This window comes from Pollicipes pollicipes, unplaced genomic scaffold (genome assembly GCF_011947565.3).
Source record: "Pollicipes pollicipes isolate AB1234 unplaced genomic scaffold, Ppol_2.1 Scaffold_1600;HRSCAF=1878_pilon_pilon_pilon, whole genome shotgun sequence".
NCBI classification, from domain to species: domain Eukaryota; kingdom Metazoa; phylum Arthropoda; class Thecostraca; order Pollicipedomorpha; family Pollicipedidae; genus Pollicipes; species Pollicipes pollicipes.
Window position 1 is genome coordinate 17815287 of NW_023595962.1, and position 20252 is coordinate 17835538.

The 20252-nt window shown below is 55.3% G+C and overlaps 1 protein-coding gene across 1 annotated transcript in view; it reads left to right on the plus strand.

Annotated features, from left to right (window-relative positions):
* The first annotated feature begins 20 nt into the window (after positions 1-20).
* LOC119111192 (uncharacterized) overlaps positions 21-20252 on the plus strand; it is a 29908-nt gene continuing 9676 nt past the window's right edge. The window contains exons 1-5 of the mRNA XM_037235047.1: positions 21-869; positions 12979-13059; positions 13537-13655; positions 18291-18397; positions 19844-19934. Coding sequence (XP_037090942.1) covers positions 158-869; positions 12979-13059; positions 13537-13655; positions 18291-18397; positions 19844-19934 — 1110 coding nt within the window. The 5' untranslated portion in view covers positions 21-157. The remainder of the gene's footprint in view (positions 870-12978; positions 13060-13536; positions 13656-18290; positions 18398-19843; positions 19935-20252) is intronic.

The following is a 20252-nucleotide window of genomic DNA, read 5'->3' on the forward strand; positions in this document are numbered from 1 at the left end:
ATTTCGGACGAGGTGCTCCCGGAGCGTCCCGGCGAGCGAGCCCTAGAGCGGCGAGGACCGGATCCGCTCTGAGGTCCAGCCTCAGAGCGAGGCTGAGGCGACGGAGCAGGAAGAGTCAGAGTCGGCGGAGGACGCTGCCGGCTCGGGGGTCGGTGAGATGCCTCCGGGAGATTTGGGGCCCCTGGGAAGCCTCGGGGTGGACGGCGACGCCGCGTGGACGGCAGCCGAGCCCGCTCCAGAGGCGGCCAGCCCGCCGGAGCGGAGCACGAGCCCACTCCCGACAGAGCAGCGGGGCACGAGCTCGCTCCCGACAGAACAGCGGGGCACGAGCTCGCTCCCGACAGAAGAGCGGGACGCGAGCCCGCCTCCAACAGAACAACGGGGCACGAACCCGCCCCCGACAGAACAGCGGGGCACAAGCCCGCCCCCAACAGAACAGCGGAGCACGAGCTCGCTCCCGACAGAAGAGCGGAGCACGAGCTCGCTCCCGACAGAACAGCGGGGCACGAGTTCGCTCCCGACAGAAGAGCAGGGTGCGAGACCGCTCCCAACAGAACAACGGAGCACGAGCCCGCCACCGACAAAACAGCGGAGCACGAGCTTTCTCCCGACAGAACAGCGTGACGCCAGCTCGCTCCCAACAGAAGAGCGGGGCACGAGCCCACTCCCGACAGAAGAGCGGGCCACAAGTTCACCCGCGACAGAACAGCGGGACACGATCCCGCTCCCGACGGAAGAGCGGGACACGACCCTGCCCCCGACGGAACAACGGGACACGACCCCGCTGCCGACAGAACAGCGGGGCTTGACCCCGCTCCCGACAGAGGAGCGGGGCCGGGGCAGCTCCAACAGCTGCAGCCAGCAGATCGGTAGGTGCTGACCGGGTCATGGATGTATTGCGCATGGCGACGATGAAAGGTGTGGCGCATGCCCCCCCCCCCCTACCCCCTCTGTCTCAGTGATTAAAAGGGACGCGATAAGCCAAGTTTCGAGCATGCTTACGGTATGGTGGATAGTCTGTGACAGTTTGGATCGGGCTCGATGCACACACGTGCTTTTCATAAGGTGCATGGCCTCGAGGGGACCCGCACATTGGACGTCATCTCCAGGGCCGCCTGCCACTGGCTCCAGTTCTGCCGTACATTCTGCTGCCCCGGTCATCAAGGTCCTTCGTTGTTGTTGTTGTTGTTTTTAACTGCTGCTGTGATAGGGCTGTCCCATAGTCTAAGACAGGTGCGCCTGCTATCCCAACAACAGCGCTTATCCTGACGAAGGGCATTGCGTAATTGAGCGTTTTGTTTGCCTGCATGACATTTAAAATTGCGGTGATGAAAGGGGCTTTCGGCGATAGCCTGGTTCCTGATGACACTGCCGGACATAAACCTCATTACCATTTCATGTCATGTCGCATTACGCTGCTGGCGACAATTTTGCCTCCAGAAACTCGGTCGGCAACAAAAAGGGCGCTTTTACTACTACCCTTACATGATTGTTAAGTAAATACCCTCCTCAGTACCTCATCGTTCGATTGCGTCATGGAACGATTTGATGACGTCAGATTCGTTGGCAGACTGACCGAGTCAGAATAATCACTGTATTTGGCGGGCTGATAGCTGTAGCATGCTGGTCACTGATAGCATATAGCATAGCTGATCACTGATAGCCTTTCAGTCGCTGGCAGGTGGCTTGGCAAGAGCGATGTGTGAAATGAACCAAGTATCGTTATTTGCGCATGTTCTGGCCCCTCCTCATCCTGCTGCCAATATTTATCCATGATAGCATATTTTTTTAGCCGCATTTACTTTTGCGCCTAAGGTGCTATTCTCAACCTTTCGCGTCATTAGGGCTTAACGACGCACTCAGCTGCTGAGGCTATATGGCGCCGCCTACCTCTCACCCCGTCAGGAAGGGCGGGCACTGCGGGGAATCGAACCCCGCATCTCTGGTTTCCCAGACGCGTAGTGGGTAACGCAGACGCATTAACCACTACACTACCGGCACCACTTTTCAAGCTTTTAAATCCCAGGTGCCTTGCCGTCACAGCTAGTAGAACTGCCATATGTCTAAACATGATTCAAAACTTGCATCAGAGGCTTCCAGCTGGTGGAAAACTAACCGTCCTGCGTTGATGCAACGATCCCAGCTGACGTATTTCAGACATGACAAAGTCAATGGTCACATTTTCTTGACCTTGAATGTCATATGGCCATTGAAGAGACGGAGCTTGTGTGGAGTTTTTATCGCCACATATCTCGATGATTTCGAAATGGGCGGCGTAAAAAAGACCGCACGAATTCGCTTCTCCTAGCTCGGAAACAAGAGGATGTCAAGTTTTAAGAAAGACATTTTAGGAGAGTACACTGCAGGTCATGATCGTCAAAATGGTTAATCTCAGTTAAAAACCCAATACAAATATGAAGCAGTTCCTTTTAGTACCGTGCTTAAATAAATGGCCACATGAGAAAATGGCGACATGCCAATTAACAAAAACTGAAAGAGCGTCATGGAAAAAACAATCGTTTTGGGAAATCTACCACCTAGCTTATGTGGTAGGCGCAAAGGTTGCAACCTTGCGATGGTGAGATGGAGTGAGAGATTTTCATACAGGTGTGCAGCTCCTATAAAGTTGTGGGTCTGTAGCCCCCTCCCCACCCCCAAATGGGCCACTGGACGCCACGATCTTGGACGTTTTGACGGCTCACCTACACAGCAAACAACGCCCAGTCAGCCATCCAATATTTTGTGTTCACGGTCTTCAAGGTACCACTCGCCAGGTTCCAATTAAGTGTGATCCTTTTGTGTTCCGCCATTCTGTCGTTCGCCGATTTGACTCATCCATGCTTTGCTAGGCAGTCATTTTGCAGTTCGCCGTTAAGCTTATCGTCCTTTTGCCATGTGGAACTTTTTACTGTTTTTACATGTCGCCATTTCTTATTTGCCATTCAGCATTCGACAAAAAAAAACACTCGCCAAATGGAATTTTCTACGTTTTGTCCTAGAACCCATATACCGGGCTTCTGGCCCTCCTGAGTTTAACGCATAGGTACTCATATACCACGATCACCATCCGAAACATGGATCACACACTCGACCGGTGTCCAAATTCGCTGCGTGTCCCCGAACTTCACGTTTAATCAATCATTCCGCCTGCCACCTTTGCCCTAGAATATTGCCCCACTCGCATAGCCTTGCGCACCATGTGAACTAGTATCTGGTACACTGGCACCTGGTACACTGGTACTTGGTACACTGATACCTGGTAGACTGGTACACTGGTAAAATGGTATCCTGATACACTGGTAAAATGGTATCCTGATACACTGGTACCTGGTACACTGGCACCCTGGTACCCTGGTACACTGGCACCTGTTACTCTGGTACCTGGTACACTGGTATACTGGTAACCTAGTACACTGGTATATGGTACCTTGGTACACTGGTGCATGGCACCCTGGTACACTGGTACACTGGCACACTGGTACACTGGTACACTGGTACACTGATACCTGGTACACTGGTAAATTGGTACCTGGTACGTATCATACTCCATTGGGCGACGTCACCACATACATCGCGAGAAATACACACCAGCCGACGCGTTTTGAGTCATCACGCAAGATAACCAACCCACTCTGTCACAACCTGTCTGTCACCTGTCTGTCACAGTCTGACTGTCACAGTCTGTCTTACGGAATTGATCCAGCGTGCGGGCGCCGCACACAGCGTACGCACCAAAGCTCTCAGCACTGGTTACCTGATCCTCGAGTTTAGCTCGAGAGGCTCTCAACTCTGGCTATCTGATCCTCGGGCCTAGTTCGAGAAGCTCTCAGCACTGGTTACCTGATCCTCGGGTTTAGTTCGAGAAGCTCTCAGCTCTGGCTATCTGATCCTCGGATCTAGTGCGGGAGGCTTGTACGGTACGTTTGTGAGGAGATTGTTACAGGTTCAGACAGCCTTTTGGACGAAGAAAATATCAAGGGAAGGCGTGCGCGTGTCGTAACTTTTTCATAAGTATGGATCACGCTGATGATTGTAAAGTTTGTAGCACAAATTTCGTATGTAAAAGTGCATATATGTTTCAGCCGTGGTCTTCCCTCAGAAACGCTCAGTTCAATTCAAACAATTCAAAACAATTCAAACAACAAAAAACAAAACAAAACAATTCAAAAAAACAATAACATATTCACGACGAGAGTATTTCTAAAGAATCAGCTGTTTGCTTTGACCGAAAATGCATGTGTTTACTGAGGAACGTCATCGGCTTAAATAGTCATAGCTCATGAAATTATATATATATATTTTTTTTTTCATGTGGGTCGCTGGTTCGGGTGTGCTGGTATGCCCGAAATAATTAGCTCTGATGGATTAATGTACGAGTGCGAGTGATTAATGTACGTTTTCAACAGCCGTAAAACCGTGATGCGATGTTCACGTTGAGTGATGACTAAAAACTCCGTGTGTTAATGCACAAGGTTTAAAATGACTGTGATGAGGTCAAACGGCGGGCGTGTTGCGCCAAGTTTAGTGCCTCCGGGGTAATGATGCGAAACTTTTGACACGACCTGGGAGTCATCTCGTGGCCAGTCGTCCGCAGCTGCGTCAATCCGCGTGATGAAGGTCTCCGCTCCAGCCCATCCCCAGCCACTGCCTCTCCCCAGCCGTCTTGTATGGAGTGTTTTCTGCGCCGGGTGAGCCCCGTGTCCGCTTTGGGGTTCCCCGGGACGGGCGCGGCGGCGCCAGAGCGTGACTTGATGGTTATGGCGCAGCAGGTGCAGCGAGCGCATCCAATAATAGCGCCGGGGAAAACACGGCGCAGTAAGAGGCTGCCGTGCGACTCTGCCGTCGGGGGGGGGGGGGTGGGGGGGGGGGGCACCGGTGTGACCTGAGGCGGGGTCGCAGAACGGCAACACCTCAGGTCACATCTGGTGCGACGGGCCGGGCGCCGGGTGCTCTTGTGCGGCCGGGTGATGACGGGCTGGGTGCCAGGTGCTCGTGTACGGCCGGGTGATGACGGGCTGGGCGCCGGGTGCTCGTGTACGGCCGGGTGATGACGGGCCGGGCGCCGGGTGCTCTTGTGCGGCCGGGTGATGACGGGCCGGGCGCCGGGTGCTCGTGTACGGCCGGGTGATGACGGGCCGGGTGTCACGTGCTCGTGTACGGCCGGATGATGACGGGCCGGGTGCCACGTGCTTGTGTACGGCCGGGTGATAACGGGCTGGGCGCCGGGTGCTCTTGTGCGGCCGGGTGATGACGCAATGGTGACGGCTTGCTCCGGCCGCCGCGCCGGCACGCGCACGCGTGATGGCCAGGGTCCGGGTGTGTGGCCACACTCACAGTGACAGTGAGTCACACTCAAACTCACACTCACAGTCACAGTCGCAGTCACAGCCCTGCAGCGGCAGATCTTCAACAGTGCCACGTCAGCCGCTGTCCGGAGGGTTGGCTAGCTCGCGAGCCCACTGTCAGCGCGCCGCCACCGTCCCTCCCTCCCCCCGCCCTTGCATCGCCGCGATCTGACCTTGGTCGTGGTGCGGCGACCAGTCTCGCACCGAGCGGGGCTCGGATGACAGGGCTGTCCCGGGTCGACCGGTGGCAGTGTCCGCAGCGTCCGGAGTCGGATCCAATGCGAGATGGTGGCGCAGCTTCTTGATGCGCTTACCGCGCCCAGGCCAAACAGCACGGTGTCGTCCCGTAAACGGACGGCCACTGGTGTGGTAGGCAGCAGCGGCTGCGTAGTTGGTGCCGCGTCACCGCCGAGCCGCAGCGCCGTCTGCAGCGCGGGTATGCGGCGGTGTCCGCCGTGGCACGGCGACCTTGTGGGCTGGGCTACCGGCACTGCTATGCTATGAGCTTAGGGGAAACTGTCTTCCCGAATAAGGTGTGGGTTATAGTGCAGTCTCCTTGAGAGAGCTTAAACTGCCGGTCAATGAATCAGCCGAGCCGAACATTTTAAAACTATGCCCCCTATTTAGGTGGTGAGGTCCCCTCTGGCCCTCGGGTCTAGTGTTTTCTGACAGTTTAAGATGCCTATAGGATATTTAGAACACAAAAACGAGCCTCAAACACTGAAATGAGATGCTGCGCTAAAAGACGCTCACGAATCCAAAACAGACCCTGTTGGCCCCCATAGCCCCTATAGCAACAAAGAGGTTGAGACCTGACCTGACACTCTTCTAAAACGGTCTACAATGCTCAAAATGTGGTCATGTCATTTTCTCTGCCGCTCCTCATCAGTACGATCTTTATTATGTGTCAGCTAAGGCAGAAATGATGATATTTTGAGGTATATTTTGATCTAACGTGAACAGTAACGGCGGCCGCCCTACGGCTGCTGACCTCTGACCTCTGACCTCAAGGGTGGCACGCCCGCTTCACCCAGCCTGTCGTTGGCTGTTTGTGCACGGTTGATATGGGACGTAGAAGCACGTCCAGCTGGGCGGGGGAGGGTGGGGGGGGGGAGGGGTTCAAGTGTGCACCAATCCTCGTGGGCCCTATGGAATGGACGAGCTACACACAATCCTTTTGAGATAAGACAAACAAGAATAGTGTTGGCAAATTACCATACTGTCGAGATATTCTTTAAGTGTGATCAGTCCCCATGACATGGAAGAATTCTTCGACACGACTCCACAGTAGTGCTACTGGATCCGACCTACACAGCCTAGCAGTGGGCGCCAGACACGGAGCTCCGAGGGCTGCGTGGGCAGGCTGGTCTCAATGTCAGCGGGCCTCTGACTCGAGCTGGACCCGGCCGGGCTGGCTCTGGTGTCGTGCAGCCGGCCGGTGGCGCGGCTGAGACTGCAGCGCGTGGGGTGGTCCGCCGCCGCCGGAGACTTCAACTGCAGTCGGTAGGCTCCTGAGGGAAACTGCGGCGCTGAACAAGAGAGCAGCACCGACCGTCAGAGCTCCTCTCCCCCGCGCCGGGCGGCCGTCAGGGCTCCGCTTCCCCGCGCCGGGAGGCGTCAGGGCTCCGCTTCCCCGCGCCGGGCGGCTTCAGGGCTCCGCTTCCCCGCGCCGGGCGGCTTCAGGGCTCCGCTTCCCCGCGCCGGGCGGCTTCAGGGTTCCGCTTCCCCGCACCGGGCGGCTTCAGGGCTCCGCTTCCCCGCGCCGGGCGGCTTCAGGGCTCCGCTTCCCCGCGCCGGGCGGCTTCAGGGCTCCGCTTCCCCACACCGGGCGGCTTCAGGGCTCCGCTTCCCCGCGCCGGGAGGCGTCAGGGCTCCGCTTCCCCGCGCCGGGCGGCTTCAGGGCTCCGCTTCCCCACACCGGGCGGCGTCAGGGCTCCGCTTCCCCACACCGGGCGGCGTCAGGGCTCCGCTTCCCCGCGCCGGGCGGCTTCAGGGCTCCGCTTTCTCGCACCGGGCGGCTTCAGGGCTCCGCTTCCCCGCGCCGGGCGGCGTCAGGGCTCCGCTTTCTCGCACCGGGCGGCGCCAGGTAAACAGCATCCGGCTGGCGCCTTGCGACCGTATACTGTAGTTACTTTGAGCTACAGTATTTTGTAGCCTGCTGTTCGGTGCGCACTGACTAACGGTAATGTAGCTGAGTGTGGCCTCGTGACCCCCGCTGATGGTTATGGCAGCGGCGAAGATGATGATGATTATGATGACGCTGATGGTGAGGATGATGTTGACGACCAACACGATGCTGATAATGGTGATGGCGATTATTCTGAAGATGGTGATGGCAGGGATGATGGCTCATGGCGCTGGCGCTCCGGTCAGGATATGGTGGTGTTACCCATCCGATATTTCGGGTGGCCAGACGTTCCGGGAATATTGACAATGACTGGCTGGCCGAAGCCTGGTCCCTGCATTGCTGACGGGCGTCGCTGGACTGAAGGCAAAACGGGAGAGTTGCGTGCGCCAGGTCAGAGGTGTTAGGATTTCTCGGATCAGTGGGTGGCCAGAACCGTATCTGAATTAGTTCTTCCAAGACTGACTAACAGCCTATTCCACAGGCCAGTCTTGCATGCTTGCAGGAATGCGAGGATCATGCCCCCCCCCCCCCCCCTAGTTTCGACACATATGTGCCAGGTGCTCAAGTTTATGGAATGGTATATCTTCGTAAAACCAATGTGTAAAACTCCTGGATTTCTAGACATCATGTGATCTTATGCTGATGATGAACAGCCTTCATTATCACAGATGGTGCCGGTTAAGCGAGTATACTAAGCGTTGTCACAAGCGGACCCATTGTCACAAGCGGACCCATTGTCACAAGCGGACCCATTGGTCGTGGCTATGGCCTTCGCTTTAAAGCATGGGTAACTTTCATGATATATGCCAATGGCATTTTTCTGTTGTCGTTTGACCGGTACCGTCTCGCATGTTGAATGACAGCTGTTTTCAGCGTGGCAACTCATAAGACTGACTAGCGACGTGGCTTATTCATTGTAACGACTGATATGATTGTCCCTATTGATTGTGCGCTTCGACATTTCATCCTAAAAGTCTCTTTTGACCTCTTAAAACGCATTAGCTCATCCCAGTGTCGCACTTCATGTAGGCGTCAGCAGACTGCGAACTGCCAACGGCATGCGTCGAAACACACTGTCCGAACCCCACTTCCCGAAGAACCTGCCGCCGGCTTGCTACTTCCTGGAGCTGCCGGCTGCTGGAACCCCACTTCCCGGAGAAACTGTCACTGGCTTGCTACTTCCTAAAGCTGCCGGCTGCCGGAACCCCACCTCCCGGAGAACCTGCCACTGGCTTGCTACTTCCTAAAGCTGCCGGCTGCCCGGAGCCCCACTTCCCGGAGAACCTGCCGCCGGCTTGCTATTTCCTAGAGCTGCCGGCTGCCGGAAGCCCACTTCCCGGAGAAACTGCCGCTGGGTTGCTACTTCCTAAAGCTGCCGGCCGGTGGACAAATACTCGCTAACGTCAGAGAAATGCCGTACATGGGCTCTGCCACGAGTCGGGTTTCCATCCGCTCTGTTCAGTGCGATGACGTCACTGGTGCCAAGACTTCCATACGGCGCGGCCCAGCGACGGGGCGTAACGCTGCGGAGCGGCTGGAACATCGGGAATATTTGTACAGACCATGAACAAACCGATGGGCGGCGCGTGTAGATGACCAGCGAGCCGGTTACGCATAATTTGATGGCGAGTATGGTGATGGACTCTGTAAGCCCATGCGTCTAACCCATGTAACCCATGTAAGCCCATGCGGCTAAGATGTAATGCCTTGAGAAGTGGCAACGTCCACACGATAAATATACGAGAAACAACGGCCGGAACGTCGGTCTCTCTTCATATTGATAGTGAACAGGAAGTTGTCAGCGGGGTGTGCGCGTGACCAGCGAGGCAATCGCGTGGAACTGCGAGCGGGGCGTGTGCGTGACCAGCGAGGCAATCGCGTGGAACTATGAGCGGGGCGTGTGCATGACCAGCGAGGCAATCGCGTGGAACTGTGAGCGGGGCTTGCGCGTGACCAGCGAGGCAATCGCGTGGAACTGTGAGCGGGGCTTGCGCGTGACCAGCGAGGCAATCGCGTGGAACTGTGAGCGGGGCGTGTGCGTGACCAGCGAGGCAATCGCGTGGAACTATGAGCGGGGCGTGTGCGTGACCAGCGAGGCAATCGCGTGGAACTGCGAGCGGGGCGTTCGCGTGACCAGCGAGCCAATTGCGTGGAACTGCGAGCGGGGCGTGCGCGTGACCAGCGAGGCAATCGCGTGGAACTGTGAGCGGGGCTTGCGCGTGACCAGCGAGGCAATCGCGTGGAACTGTGAGCGGGGCTTGCGCGTGACCAGCGAGGCAATCGCGTGGAACTGTGAGCGGGATGTGCGCGGCATGTGGGTATCGTCGGCATGGGGTGCTAGACGTCCGCGAGGGAAATAAGACGGAAGGTCGTTCGTGAAGATGCCGAAGAGGATAGCGCCGACCAAGGATCCCTGGGGACGCCGTGAGTCTGCGGAAAGGAAATGCGACCCCCCCTTAACTAAAGACCAGCAAGGTAGCTCTCAAACCACCTCGGATCAATGCCATACCACTGCAGCTTTGTTGACGCCATGATCGATTTTTCTAAAGCACGGCTGAGATCAACGGAGGTGGCGGCGACGATGCAACCAACGTCGATCCGACGTCCCACCGCCCCACGGCGTCGACCGGGGCGTCCCCTGTTCAATGACAATAAACCGCAATGTCCTGGCGAAAAATGTCTTCTTGCAGAAATTGGGGAGTGTCAAGAAGGAGAAGAGTTGTTTCAGTGAAATATATTTAAATGGAGTTCGATGTGAAGTGGGATGTAGTCTTAATAATGAGTAGCAGGATGTGCTAATTGCGGGTATCAATGCGTGGTGGTTAAAATGCAACCAGCTGCAGACCGAGCCCGGCGGAACCAAGCACGGACCAAGCATGGCATATCTGGCGGACATCTGACGCATCTGGCGTAAAAGACAACTTCAGCAGACAACAGACTCGCCACACTCGCCACCCACTCGCACCATTAGCGGGGGTACAACCACGGGTGCAAGACCGCGCAAGGTCAAAGTGCATTGTAGTGGCTTGCCGGCTAAGGTTGCGACGTACATCGTCATCCTCGTCGCCAAATTTACGCAGTCGGCTCGCTGGCCACATGCATCCGCCACAAACAGGTTGCTCGTTATGGTTACGAAGACAGCCCGATGTTCCTGCAGCCCTATTGCGAATAAGTCTCGTGAACGCGTCTTCAATCTTCATGTCATTGCATTGTGATCGTCTTCCACATCGGCCTACAAAGCACATCATGGTGTTCCCCACACATATCTCCATAGTCTGTTGGCTGGTCACGTGACCTCCGCTATCGGCATTGACATTATCTGTACGAATATGTTGATACTGCGGCTGACCCTCAGCATTACGTCTGGCGTCTAGCGCATCTCCACGCGACACGCGGCTACCTCGTGCTGAGCTCGCCCGGTCTTTCCCGCTCTCGTGCCGAGGGCTGCCCACTGAATACTGTTTTCCAGTGGCTCCTCCGTACTGGTTACTGAGCGACGGGCACACGGCTGTGGCTCTAACAGGCCCATTCCTGAAAGGGACTAAACCCGCGTAATTCAGGCATGCGGAAGTGCGCGCTCAAGAGTCGTGACGTAGGCGGCCATGCCAGACAGCTCTGCACGGACGAGACTCCCGCAGTTTGAGAACCCCACGCGACATGCGCGTTATCTTCTACTCCATCTGACGTCACGCGGGTGGATTCTCCGGGCCCGTCTTTTGTGCAGCTGCTTTCGAACGGGAGCGTCAGTCGACTCCCGGAGCGCTAGTAGACTCCTGGAGCGTCAGTCGACTCCTGGAGCGTCAGTCGACTCCTGGAGCGTTAGTCGTAGCCTGAAGCGTCAGTCGACTCCCGGAGCGCTAGTAGACTCCTGGAGCGTCAGTCGACTCCTGGAGCGTCAGTCGACTCCTGGAGCGTTAGTCGTAGCCTGAAGCGTCAATCGACTCCTGTCGTTCTGACGAGCCCAGACTCGCTGTTTTAGAGCGATTCCGATGCACTGCTCACATCCCCGATGCACTGTGGGTGTCATTACCCCCCTACCCCTCCTCGACCAATGGAGGAGCGAGGATCGGCGCGGTCACTGGTAACCGCGTCACGGATCACCCACCGGCAGCCGGCTGGGGGTCGGATGGCACCTCGTGCAGCCTGGCGGGGCTGGGGGCGGCTCAGCTGTCCGACGTCCTTGCCACATGCAAACGACCGTGGCTTTGGGCACGGCAGCCTGGCGAGGTTGCCGCGCGGCCCTAGCTCTGGACGCGGCAGCTGTCTGGTTATACGAACAGACTAGGTTAGAACGGGTGAGATCCGCGGTGCTGGTGGTGCATGGGCAGGCGATTCAGGCCCCACGGCGCAGCCATGCGTGTGCGTAATTTGTGCGTGCATCAGTTAGCACTCGTACGCGGTCATTGGCACCAGGCCCAGGCCGCACCGCTCCGGGGCGAGGCCTGTTAGACAGGTGACGGTGCCCTGGCTGAATGGCGTGTATCTGCAGCGTCCGTCCATGTGTGCTGGCAGCAGGGCCGCTCCATGGTGTACTCGTGGTAATGTCCATGGGTCTCACTTGCCTGACTTTCACCGAGCTGTCAGTCGAATTCTGTCACGCTAGTGTCGATGAACCCGACACCAAACATAGATTGATTGTTTGTTTTCGGCCTGCTGACCATTTTTGTTCGAGACCGGGGTGATTTGGAGCTGTTCTGCCAATGCCCTGTGGATTATGCTGCATTGTGTGCTAACAGCAAATACTCGCTCTCAGTGCAATGCAGTCGTCAATAAAAATGGTCTGGGTCGAGGGCACTAGACTGGGTCTGGGTATGAGGCTCTAGCCTAGGTCTGGGTCTGGGATACTATCAAATGGTTTGGGTCTGGGTCTTGGGCCGTAGCCAATGGTCTGGGGCACTAGCCTGGGCCTGGTTCTGGGCCACTAGCCTGGGTCCGGGTCTGGACCACTAGCCTGAGTCCGGGTCTGGGGCACTAGCCTGGATCTGGGTCTGGGGCACTAGCCAATGGCCTGGGTCTGGGGCACTAGCCTGGGTCTGGGTCTTGGTCTGGGGCACTAGCAAATCTCCGCCGGGTATGGTACATACACGACACACCGCTGGGATGTTGGTCTCGCATTACACGGAGAGTGTGGCTTAGAAGAGCGTTTCCAACCTTTTTGGGACGGATTGACCCTGCAGATGGGTTTAATTGTGATCTACCCTGGAACTAAACAGCATAACTCAATTAACATACGTCGTGCATAAGCTTGTCTATTGCTGTGAGCATGAACAAATTAAGAATGATCGGATGGCTACGCCTGCGCCAGCTTGTTACTTCTGTGGTATATGCTAGTCGCCAGAATCACGAAATGCTCGACCCTGAGGTGCTCACTGGCTGTGATTTGCGGGCACCAGATAAGCAGCGTAGTCGGTGCTTCCTGAAGGTAAAGTCATCGCCACAGGCTATGATTTCCGTGCTGGAGGCATAACCGTGGGTTGTTGACTTGCCCCTGACGTCTGTCCGCAGAGGAAATGCGCGAGACTCTGGAGCGGCTGGACGTGCACGAGAGCACGCTGGTCATCAGGGGAGCGGGCAAGCACGGTACCGGTCAGTGGAGCGCGCGTTGGACCGATGAGAGCTGCGGCGCGACGCACGCAGAGACGTAGTCAGCTGTGTGTCACCTCCCTGCTGTTCCCCTGCTGTACCCCCTGCTGTCTCGCTCCTGTCTTCCCTGTCCCCCTGCTGTAACCCCTGCTGTCTCCCTCCCGTCTTCCCTGTCTCCCCGCTGTCTCCCTGCTGTCTCCCTGCTGTCTCCCTCCTGTCTTTCTACTGTTGCATGGCTCTGAGGTGATGCGCATCTGCCCCTCCCTCTTGCCAGAGCAGTGCTGCAGGAGTTGCCCGTGCTTGTTATGCACGGATGGCACTGCCCGCGCTTGTTATGCACAGATGGCATTTGTTTCACGCGTTTTATATCAAACATGCTCCGCTGGAATTCGCGCATGAAAATTGCTCCAGAGGGGGTCAGAGAGGGTGCATTCTTCTTGTTTGACGCCTCGGATCGCTTCACTGTTGCCCCGTCCACAGAATTCCGGGAGGCGATGGTGGACAAGGGTGACTCGGAGGCAGCAGTGCTGAGCGGCAAGAAGGACATCTTTCGGCGCCTCAGGGACCTCAACTGCTCGCGCGACACGGACAAGCTACAGGTAACGTCACACTGTTGGGTAGTGGGGCCAAAGATCACGTGACACGATTTCGCGGAATTGACTCCGATCCGATCAAAGATCACGTGACTGACACGTGACTCTGATCTGTCTGCGCCCTGGCCGGACTGGCGTCAGCCGTTCGCTGACGACCACGCGGCGGGACATTGGCAATTAAATGGTAACCCGCCAAAAATGTGCGAGAAGCTGTCGACCATCAAACTGTCTGGTGATCGTCGATTGCGTGCTGTAGGATTTTAAATGCGGCCTGGGGGCTGGCGCGCCGTTCTCAGCGCTCTGCACCGTCAACGACTGGCGGCAGACGCTCGCCGCGCGGACCTAGCGCCACGCCGATCGGGCCGTTCTCAGACAGCCGCTGTTACTGGGAGGCCGCCGTTGGGCGAGTTTCCAGCACTGAGCCGCCGTAATCGGACGAGTTACCAGCACCGAGACGCCGTAATCGGGCGAGTTACCAGCGCTGAGACGTCGTAATCGGACGAGTTGCCAATGCCGAGACGCCGCCATCGGACGAGTTACTAGCGCTGAGACGCCGCCATCGGACGAGTTACCAGTGCGAGGAGTATTCGCGATACGGAAGCTGGAGTAGACAAGATTGTGCATTTGATAGGGATGGATAACGATTGGCACCACGTGAACGGCGCATTCGACGCGCGCTGAAGCCCAAACCATCGTCATTATCAATATGGAAGACGACAGCTGGAGATCGCTCACTATCCACAGGCGTTGCAACAGAGCCCAGTGCACCACTGAAGGCTATAGCGCCTTCGACGGCAGCGTCGCCACAGCTCCGGCTTCACCAGCAGCGATAGCCACTCAATAAGCAGCCTCATCGCCAGCTTCCACTCAACTGCAGCAGCTCCAACAGCATCTGCCACACCACCGGCCATGACGTCAGTCTCGGCTCAAGCTCTGCAGACTCCAGTTCTACAGGCTCGAGCTGTGTCACAACCGTCTTGATCAAGTTCAAGGACGGCACCGATAGAGCTCCACATCAACGTCGTGACCAGTCTCCCGTGCTGGTGCAGCTATCGAAGGTAAGTTGAGGTCACTCATGTATGGTGTGCTGCCTGCATTCAGACGGAAGCCACTTACTGGGCCATTTATTAGATCGTGAGGGATTCTGTCCCTAAGACAATGAACAGCCGAACTGCCGACCCTAAAGACAATGAACAGCCAAACTGCCGACTCTGAAGGCAATGAGCAGCCAAACAGCCGACTCTGAAGGCAATGAGCAGCCGAACTGCCGACTCTGAAGGCAATGAGCAGCCGAACTGCCGACTCTGAAGGTAATGAGCAGCCGAACTGCCGACTCTGAAGGCAATGAGCAGCCTAACTGCCGACTCTGAAGGCAATGAACAGCCGAACTCTTCCGTCGTGTTATTTTTCAACCAGAACGACTTGGGCAAACGTCAGCGAGATCCGACAGCAGCTGTTCGGACCACCATGCCATGCAGCCTACCATGGGTAAGCTGGTGAACGTGTCGGAGGCCAGGCGCCCGACGTCCGTCGACTGTAAATGTTCAACATGGTACCTTCTCCCCGGAGATCACAAACTAGGCATGACTTTGTGCCGTACTGTGTCAAGCGGCTGGTTCACAGCTGAAAGACCATACTGTATAGTCAAACTTGTCCTCACCCATGCTGGTCTACGGCTGGAAGACCACACTAAGTAGTCAAACTTGTCCTCACCCATCTCCTCCAGTTTGTGACAACGCATGTGGTCAGATCCAGAGCTCTGCTTGGAAGTTGAAATTAAAGTAACCCTTGAAACTCCCCAAAAGGCGCCTTTTCCCACCTTGGGTGTGTTATGACTGCACGCCAATATTCCTATAGGTGGGGCCACCACGGCGGTATCTGATCCGCTTCAGCGCCACGTTAAGAACAGTCAGACGTCTAGCCTTACCACGATTGGTGTCGAAACCTCATGGGATTAAGCTTACACAACAGCATTTTCGAGCTGAAGACGTGCACTACAAGCAAAACTAGGCAGTAGCCATGGAAAACAAAATGGACCCACCGGCTGCCATGCTATTCATGCGTCACATAGAACCTCATGCTATTGGCTCTCTTAGACCTGTTTTTCATGCGATATATGCTTGATCTTGCTAGAGTGTGAGCACGAGGGGGAGTGGGAGGGGCAGAGTTTCTGCCGGTTTCAATACTGTAAACTTGCTCCACCATCCATAAGTTTTCAAGCAAACGTCAGGATGAACACGGCGCTATCCCGTTTTTAGGGGCCCTCTTGACACGCTCGAGAAACAACGCTCACATCTCTGAAGTTTACGTGAAAGAAATACGCTCTGGCATAACCTGACATATTCATCCACACATCCAAGTGGTGTGAGAATTACCACTCCGACAAATAAGCTCTGCCGAGCTGTTCATGTGTCAGCCGCAGGCCATCAGCCGCAGCGGAGACCGTGCCGGACATTAACACGCGTCCGGGTGGCCGGCTAGATACCCTTCGCTCGGGTGGGGAGTCAGTTTGACCCTCCTGAGATCTCAGAGACTAAGAGAGCTAGAAACACCAAATTCACAGGGTGTTGGCTTGTATCTGAACACATGTCGAATTTTGAGGCTCCTAGGTCGTGACCTTAGGGTCGAATAAGGTCAAACAGTGTCGATCTCCAGGTTGTTCTGTTATGTCCCCCAGAACCTAGATCGCTGTTTTAAGCAGAAAGTCACATGATTATTAAAGGTTAGTGCCCTTTTTTACCTTTCGAAGGTCATGTTGACCAGAATCATACGAGACTGCTTTGAGGTTTGCCTTTGAATATGCGACAGAGATTACGCTAGGGAGTATGTTCTTAAAACGCAATGTTGACCTGGGTCGTTTTGGGTCAGTGACCCCTTCTGACCTTTCAAAAGTGCACGGAAGATGTGTAATACGGCTCCTGCTATCAATAAATTCGAAATGAGCACCAGAAACTGCCTCACTCAGCAAGCTTTAAAGTAATAAAACAGACAAGCATTGACCTTCAAAACTGCCCTCAGGTCAGTGGGATTTGTTCATTCAATTGTTATGCCTAAGAAAGTATTTCAGAGATAAATGGTTTCGTTTCACACTCCGTTGTTGGACCAGATTGAACGATTCCCTAGAAATGGACCTCACGGAATCCATGGCCTGACTTTGGCCTGCGATAAGTAAGCGACCTTACAAGGTACATCTAAATTTTATACCAAACGGTCCGCTATTCAACTTTCCACAGCTACGCAGAATTTGGACAACGGCGCTGCGTCGTATGAAAGCCATTCTGGAAAAACCTTCGGGGGTCAATTTGACCCCCTACCCGATTGCGTGTTAATGCAAAAACGGCAGACATCCTGCAGGCTAACCCCCATCTTCTTAAAACAAATCATAAACCAACGTTCCAGCAAAGGGCATCCAACAAGAACATATGGTGTACCTCACGTTGCCCTGCACCGACAGCTAGCTATGCCAAGGTCGACAAATCTTTTAAAAATAGTGACTGAGAATACACAGTGGTCTGGACCATCCAGGCACACAGCACGTATGGGTGCTGACTTGCGCAGACCAACGTGTCCATCAGACGGGGCAGGTGCGTCCCATGCATTTGTCAGGACTTGCTCCACCAACAGTCCAGTGTGTGTATCCATGCTCGCTGTGTACGGCTGGCTACACAGAGTATATTCGTCCGGTGCGTGAACGGGTTTTTGACCATCGCCGCGTGGTTCTCAGCAAGCATGCCAACAACCCGGTTGGGCTTCCTTTTTATGACCCATCACGGATTTATTGTGTTTCCTGACAAGCCAACATGGGGAAACTGTTGTGCGTGTGTCTTTGGCACGTAGAATAGCCACCGGATTGCCAACGGAGTCCGCGAGTCATTAACGGCCGTGAATACAGCGAGGATGTCCCGGAGGGTGACAGGGTGATCAATTCCGTGCCATCCTGGCGCTTGATCAGCCGCCGCCACGGAATCTTGCTGACGAGTACCGGTGACGATCCCTGCAAGCGTCAAGGGCATATCAAGGGCACTTAAAAACACGACTTTTATGCGTAATCTCCAACGTTCCATCAATAAAAACAGCAGCCGCTGGCCCCGATAAGGATAGCAATAACACCCGCTCTGAATGTACCTCAGCACACCACTCCTGTACGTCCTCGACTGCCCTTTTGTGTCCATTTGCCATGACTCGTAACTTTCATGTCGTCCCATCTTTAATTTTCTTGGTTCGCCATATTTCTGTCATTAAGGGTCCCGTTGTTTACAATGTAAGATACGCTTGCAAGGGTAAGGTGGACTACTTTGATCGAATGCTTCGGTTAAAAAACTGTTCAATGACGTGTCTTCGTAAGCGTTCCATGTTCCGGATTCTTATTAGGCCTTGGATTGTATGCAATTCTATACAAATCATGTTTGTGCATATGGGCAAAATATACGGTATATCTGTATCAATTGAGATTAAAACCTGGTTTATAGTTCACCATTGAGCATGGACTTTCAAACCCACCTGAAGAGTCATGTCTGCCGTTATGTGGTGAATTTGCTGCTTATTTGTTGTGTTTCATTCAGGTTTGAGACGAGGTCAAGAGCATACTGGGTGAGGCAGTCGCTGTGTTTGTGCTGACGGTTGTTGGTGACGTGCCTCCAGGCGCTGTGGTGCGAGACACACCACCTGCTGTCGGACCCGGGCTGGGCAGAGCTGCTGCGTGAGAAGAACCACTGCCAGCGAGTGGGAAGTGGCGCTGGAACCATGCAGTGGGTGTTCTCTACATGTCTCTGGAAATGATAGCAGCCCTGGCCCTGACGCCAGCTGCCGGGGTGCCCATGGTCCTAACGCCAGCTTAAAGGGTACCAATGGTCCTGACGCCAGCTCTCAGGGTACCAATGGTCCTGACGCCAGCTGCCAAGGTGCCAATGGTCCTGACGCTAGCTTAAAGGGTACCAATGGTCCTGACGCTAGCTTAAAGGGTACCAATTATTTGCTCGCGCTTTCGACGGAGCTGGATTTTGGGTGCGCCCCAAAATCTGGTGTGCGTCGCCACTGAGTGTAACGATGGCCAGAATTTCAGGCGATGTCTTGTCGCCGCCGCTCGTTGCTGAAGGGTCTCGGGAGGGTGACATCAGCACATAGTGTGGGGTAACATCAGCTGGCATGCAGGGTCTCAGAAGGTTGACATCAGCACATAGTGCGGGATAGCATCACCTGGCAGGCAGGGTCTCGGGAGGGTGACATCAGCACATAGTGCGGGGTAGCATCTCGCTCACGCTCTGTTGTGACCGTTCAGTGAAGGCACTGCTCACGGCCGCGCTCCTCTGTCAAGCGTCCCTAGCTTGTTCTGTTTTCAAATTAACCAGTGCTTGTGTTCGTGTGTTTGTCAGATGGCTGAGCAGGCCTGTGCGCCTTTAGATGTCCGCCCCTCACTCCCACCGTCATCGCTCATATTCTGGGGTGTCCACAGAAGCTGTTGTTCCCAGTACAGGGAGCTGGGGACCAGGGCTCTTCATGGCATGGATATCAATCTGGATTGGAACGGACGTGGTTGTAGTTGACGATCGTGGCGTGATTGAGACGACTCGGAAACGGATAGATTATGGTTCGGTTGACTTTGAGCATTGAGCAACTGAGTCCGCCCGGCGGCTCAGTTGGTTGGAGCGCCTGCCTTCCGATCCACCCACCTGTTCCGGGTGGGTTCGAGGCGCTTTAGACCTTCTCTTTGTGTCCTTGGCAGGTATGGCCCGCGGCCGGTGGTAGCGGCTGCGCCAAAGATCAGTTGACGTGGGCAGGGCGAACCATGCAGAACATCGCGGGACGTTCAACTTCCACCACCAAATGTTGCCGTTGCCCTGGAATTCTGGGTTCGGGTGCTAGGTGTCAGGGCTCACACAACAAACATTGATCAGCGTGAGCTCTGATCCAAAAGTGCGGCCATTCAAAAGGTTCGGTTGAAATCTTAAAAGCAAATTTGCCGTCTTGTGTCAGTGGGTACAGGATTTTTGAAAAGGCCAACAAGAGAAATGTCAAGTAATATGACGGATTTTTTTCCCGATTTGACCCCAGCTGCGGATGGGGTTGAGCATCTGGCTTTGGTGTTGACATTCCATGCATCCCGCAGAACCAGTGTTAGAACTCTCACGATAAGTGGGATGGTCGGTTCCGTCCGCTCCTCTCGTCTCTTCACCTGCGACCCTGTCTGCCCGCAGGACGGACGCCCTGTCTGCCCAATGCCTCTGCCGCACCCGCTTCTCCTGCTGGTTTCACGTATGGGCCATCATCTCCGGCATTTTCCTTTTGGTACGACATCCTCTTCTGTTTGTTTGCGTGGCAGGCGTTGTGGCCGGAGAGTCGTCGAAGCTCTGTGAGCGCCATGGACATGGGCGCCCGGACAGTGCTGGGACGAGTCTGCGGCACTTAAGCCTCAGGTGTGCATGGAGGCCACGCGATGTGAGGTGTTAACTTCGAACACGCCACCCCCTTGAGCTGCCCTCGGCCTCGTAAATACGGCTATTTAATTTGGCGTCCTAGCTGCGGCTCCAAGTCTGTGCTCGCTTGTCACGCCTCGGGTGCCTGCATTATGCACGTAATTGTAGAAATATTTGTGGAAAACCCCAG